Source organism: Notolepis coatsorum (assembly GCF_963971535.1).
Source record: "Notolepis coatsorum genome assembly, chromosome: 15".
Classification (NCBI taxonomy): Eukaryota; Metazoa; Chordata; class Actinopteri; order Aulopiformes; family Paralepididae; genus Notolepis; species Notolepis coatsorum.
The window spans coordinates 80,495,939-80,501,938 of NC_140179.1; the positions used below are offsets into that span (position 1 = coordinate 80,495,939).

A 6,000-nucleotide genomic window follows, 5' to 3' on the forward strand; every position below is an offset into this window, starting at 1 on the left:
GCAGCTGGATACTATTGGTTTGTTTTGGCAAAATTCTTCTGCTCTGTGACAATAAATAAATGAATGATGATATGCAATTTAAAACCAAAACTAAGGCCTCAGTATGAGTTTAAGACGTGAACATGGTCATGTTTGTTGAATAAAAAAAAAAAAGTAAAAAAAATTAAAAACATTTCTTTTTTATTTTTTTTGGGCGACCGATTTCAGATGGTCGCGGGAGCGTTTTGCCATGTGCGTGCGCGCGCACGGGCGCACCTTAGGAGGAACATTGCACTGGGCCCCTACCTGCTCCAGGGGCGCTGACATTCATAGTATTCCACTGCAGACATCTTGCCAGGCCAAACAACAGGTGATTGTAATCAAATCACAGGTGATTAACATTAGATGACAACTATGGCCAATGAGCGGTGGCATTTCAGAAGGGGGTTAATTAAATAAAATAAACAAAAACAAATAAATCTCCTGAAATATATTTTTGTGCTTATGTGGCATTTTGGTCCAGTATATAACCCTCTCAATCTGACTAATTAAAACTCTCTGGAACCTTCGGCGCCGACAGAGTTTGACCGGAGCGGCACTAGAAATGCGGTAGCACCTGAACCCCTTGGTAGATTGAAAACATTTAAACGGTCGTTACCCAGACGCAGACAAAGATGTTACCCGCCTGATAACACAGGAGCTGTCTTCCCTCTCCAAGGTGGCCAGTGTAGATTCTAACCTCTCAGGAGAGTTCACAGCAGATGAACTTGATGAGGCCATGAGTAAGCTCAAGACGGGCAAATCTCCAGGCCGTGACAACATCCACCCGGAGTTTATCACCCACCAGAGCACAACAACATCTGACTGGCTCTGTGCATTCTTCTCTGCATGCTATCAGAGGTGCAAGATCCCCAAGACCTGGCGTCGTGCTTCTGTAATTGCCCTGCCAAAGCCAAACAAACCTGCGGAAGACCCCAAGGCATATCGACCCATCTCGCTGCTCTGTGTTCCATTTAAGATATTGGAAAGAATGATCCATAGCCGCATTGAGCCAGTAATTGACACACAGCTCCCACAGGAACAGGCCGGTTTCCGACGTGGTAGATCAACAGTGGACCAGGTAACACTACTGTCTCAAGACATCGAGGACAGCTTCCAGGCTAATGAGAAAGCAGGGGTAGTGTACCTGGACCTGACTGCCGCGTACGATACTGTCTGGCACCGTGGACTCCACCTGAAGCTGATGAAGATGGTACCTGATCGGCATATGGTGAAGTTTATCATGGAGATGTTGTCTAACCGCAGTTTTGTCCTACACACCAGCGATGGCCAGCGCAGCAGGCTCAGAAGACTGAGGAACGGTGTCCCACAGGGGTCAGTCCTTTCTCCGATGCTGTTTAATATTTACATCTACGATCTCCCAGTCACAGCATCCAGAAAGTACGGCTATGCGGACGATCTTGCCATCATGCTGAGAAAACCCACATGGAAGGCACTGGAGGATGGTCTTAACCAAGACATGGACATCCTAGTAGCCTATCTACAAAAGTGGCGCCTACAGCTCAGCACCAGCAAGACCGTTACAGCAGCATACCATCTCTGCAACAGAGACGCCAAGAGGGAACTGGAGGTATATGCTGACCACAAGCGTCTGGAGTCCCAGCAAGCCCCTAAATACCTTGGCGTGCGTCTGGATCGGACACTGTCCTTCAAACAACACCTCGAAGATGTCAGGGCAAAGACAACATCAAGGGTTGCGCTGATCCGACGCCTCGCAGGTACAACCTGGGGAGCCACTGCCAAGACCCTTCGGATATCCACCCAAGCCCTGGTCTTCTCGGCAGCGGAGTACTGTGCCCCAGTCTGGAGCAGAAGCCCACACGTTAAAAAAGTTGATGCGGCTACTAACAACGCCCTCCGGATCATCAGTGGATGCCTGAAGGCTACACCCGTCTTCCTGCTGCCAGTCCTTGCAGGAATCGCACCAGCTGGCCTACGACGAGAGGCTGCCACTCTCGCCCTAGCAAGGAAGGCAGTGAAGCATGACTGGCACATCCTACACAACACCACAACAACAACAGCACCTATGAGCAGACTCAAGTCCCGCCACCCCTACAACAAGGTGGCACAAGAGATGCTCCGTTCCACCACTGAGGACCTATCCAGAAATGGATGGCTGGCGGCAGCCTGGAAGAGAGAGTGGGAGAGTGCTGGGCCAACCCGTATCCACCACTACATCTGGGATCCAGGAGATGGCGCCACAGGAGACGATCTTCCACGCCGGCAATGGGTTCTGCTGAACCGTTTAAGATCTGGGGTTGGTCGCTTTAAAGCATCATTAAAGAAGTGGGGCCTGGCAGACAGCGCTGCATGTGAGTGTGGAGACCCTGAGCAGACTGTTGACCACATCCTGACCATCTGCCCCCTATACAAACCACCCTCGGAAGCCAGCCTCTTTGATGTGGGACCAGAGTTAAGGGCATGGCTACAAGATACAGAGTTGGACCTCTGACGTTACACGAAAGAAGAAGCGTCTGAACTGTGAGAAATCGTTGTTCCCGCCTACATATGTGATTACGGTAAAAGACGCTTCCTGGAATACAGGAAGTGAGAGGCGGAGCGGAGATTTTTTTTACTCCAAACACACCATTCACTCCAGTAGCGTGTCATTGCTTTTGCATGTAAACAACCTCACAAACTTCATTTCAACATGTCCAGAAGTATTTCCAGGCTTGTAGAAACACAGGCAACGATGTTTCACACACAGGAGAGACGGAGACAGAGAGGAGAAGGAGGAGGAGGAGGCGATTGGGGTATAGGTGTAAAAACAGGCTCCCTGCTGTTTTTCTGTGTGTCTTGAGAGAAATGCATGTCAGAGAAGCTGTGTCTAGTGAGGTACTGCATGTGGCTGAAAACACTGTAAACTTTAAAGGCATGGGAGAATGATGGGAGAGGCCTCTAAATGTTTTAGTTTCTTGTTGATATTCCTGGATATTACACAATTAGATAACTGCCAGATATTGAAAGATTGAGTAATAATGAAGAAGGTTGCAAAAGCACTTGATCCTAGGACATTATTTGACCTTTTGAGCCCATAAATTGCAAGAAGTATCCAGGCGGAATTCTACAATGGTAGGTCCCAGAGGGTTTAGACCATATACCATAATATAATCATGGCTTGTATGACCTTGTCTCAGCAGAGCAACATTGAGACCAAGTACCAACAAGACAAACATGGCTCCATGATGATCACTGTCAACGGCCAGTCCTACAAAGTGGACTTCAGAGGTTAGCTCATGTTTTCATTATTACGATAAGTGATGCTGAACAGACAACATAACCAGTCATGAAGTCTATTTTTTAGTACATGCCAACATTATGGGAAATGCGCTTACCATCATCTCCTGAGTCCGACAAAAAGATAGATACAAATTTCCTCATGTGCGTTCAATAGAACGCTATCCTGTAAGCTAGCCTATTTTAGCACAAATTAATGGAAGCGGATACGGACCAGCTAGCCTAGCTGTTGCCCAAAGAAAACTTAAAAACGCAGTTTTACGCTAGGCTAGTGGTCCGTATCCGCTTTCATTAATTTGTGATAACATATGCTAGTGTTTCCAACATACTACACATTTGAGCGAGTTTATGTTCACCTAAACTCTTTGATTATGCGAAAAAGGACTGTTGACTTATGACATGAATCATTTATGACCATGTGTTGTGAATGTGTTATGTACCGTTCTGTTGCATGTTTTGTAATGCTTATAACACCAAACCCTCTAACATTTATTGCAGCCATGACCCAAATCAACCAAAGTACCGGGAAAAGGCGCAAGATCAGACGCATCTGATCATAAAGCAACAAGGAAGATTCTAAAACACATGAAGATATCTTTGAGAAATTCCAAAGCTACCGTATTAATGAATGTTGTTGTTTACATGTTGCATGCATATATCCCCTCCCTACTAATGTTGTTGTTTACTTGTTGCATGCATGTATCCCCTCCCTACTGCATGTCCCCACATGGAATGCACATACGTCTACTTCTATCCTTCCACATGAAAAGAAAAGAATAGCAATGTATTTTACAGTAACAAGCTTGGATCCCAGGGCCTGACTTAACTTCTCACTTGGGTGAAATATTTTAAAATCACTTGTTTACAAGGTGGAGGGTTTCATTGTTCATTATTTGACACAAGTTAGGGCTGCCTCCTTTTAGTTGAATAGTCAATCCTATAATTATTCATCAACTTAAGACTTTTTGGTATCAGTCTGATATGGATTTGATCATTTTTACCTGGACAAACTTATCCGACTTTTTTTATAAATAAAATGTAAATTATGTTTATCTAGAGTAATCAATATATAATACATCCACAGCTTTTAGAAAGGTGAGTAATAAAAATATTGCTGTCCCACCAAAATAATTATTGATGATTGAATTTATCATGAAAAAAATGTTGGCGGGTCCAAAATGGATGTTGTTGTTTCCCCACCCTACTTCCCAGTTCCCCGCGTGGAATGCACCTGGTTAGATAAATGACATGCTGGTGCTCTAGTGCGACATCTAGTGGCTGAATGTTATCTTTCAGTATGCCTCTGTCTAGGCTCATAAATCAGTTTGATGACATAAAATAAGATATTCCTTTATTGATCCCCTTGGGGAAATTAATAAGTTAAAAGTGGGGAGGTACAGGTAGTAAAAAAGCAGTGTAAACAATATAACAAATCAATATAATTAACTCTGGATATGGGCAACAAGGTGCGAGATGAGGGTATGTATGCCCTCTGTTATATTTGCCCTACAATAAATAGTTACAATATATAATCTAAATCGAATCTAATATAATCTTTAAAAAAAAAAAAATGCTAAATATATGCAATATATAATCTAAATCTTATATGTAATCTAAAAATGCTAAATATATGTTCTGATGAAGTATACAGTATTCACATAAGGTGCGGTATGCATAAGGTAGTATATTGTCCATTTAGGTGGCAGTCAGCTACACCTAAACTATCAGATATGATCTTCAGATCAGACCGTCACTTGGGCTGCGAGTGCAAATGTCTACTGACGCAAATGCTGCCTTACAAGCATTGATTCTTATTTACCAACATCGCCACAGTTCTCAGTAATGATGAGCAATGACCAAACAAACCCCTCCTTTTGTTCCAGACTCTTTTGACCTGTTTGTCTAATGTCCACCTTTCTGCTCGCTGGTTACCCTGCACGCATCTCTTGTGGTGTTGCAGAGAAACCCGTCTATACAGACACACACTGCCAACACAACTTGTGCGCACAATAAGACACTTGAATGCCATTATGTATGTCTGTAACGTCTCTACTTGGATCACAATAAGAAATGCCATCGTGTTAAGTTTTATTTGTGTTGTAATGTAGTAGCATGAAAGACAGTGGGGGGCCATGTGCGATTCCTGCACTTATTTTTAAATATAGTGAATACGAAAATGTATTTTATTGCAGGTAAAAAAATTAATGCTGTCATACATCATCTACTTCACTGTAAATGTAGTTGAAGATGAGGTAATCAATAGGGTTGGATGAGGTAATCAATGTCAGGGTGAATGTGGGTTTATTTCTGTCTTTCGTTGTGTTAATGATCATCAATTAAATAAAATATTCATAGCATTTTCATTAAGTCCTCGCCCTTTCATTCCACTGTCTTGAGTCGTCGTATTCTCATCCTGCCATATAACGCCAAAGTAATCATTTGTAACTCATGAAGAGGGGGAGTGGGTGCATTTCAGACTTTTGTAAAGTATGTCAGGCAAGGCCTTTCATAAAGGATAGGTAACATTCATAACTCTTTATATTCAGAACGTATAAATGGTATTGACTCCCTGATAACATTGGGACATTATCCTTTTGAATGTAATTATTTTAACCAGAAATTGTTAACCAATGTTGATTTATCTTTGTTGTTTTTTTATTTCTCTTTTGTCTATTGTACTCCGCATCATTGAAAACGACGGGCCACCCTCAGTAAAATCAGATA

The 6,000-nt window shown here is 43.0% G+C and overlaps 1 protein-coding gene across 3 annotated transcripts in view; it reads left to right on the forward strand.

Moving 5' to 3' along the window:
• Nucleotides 1–5,692, forward strand: part of LOC311241543 (uncharacterized protein) — a 72,972-nt gene extending 67,280 nt beyond the window's left edge. For 2 of the 3 annotated variants that reach the window (XM_084330395.1, XM_084330397.1), the window contains exons 9-10: nt 3,177–3,267; nt 3,775–5,692. In XM_084330395.1, the coding sequence (XP_084186521.1) occupies nt 3,177–3,267; nt 3,775–3,830 (147 nt within the window). In that variant the 3' untranslated portion in view covers nt 3,831–5,692. The remainder of the gene's footprint in view (nt 1–3,176; nt 3,268–3,774) is intronic. The other variant, XM_084330396.1, reaches the window with a different exon arrangement.
• Nucleotides 5,693–6,000: the final 308 nt, after the last annotated feature.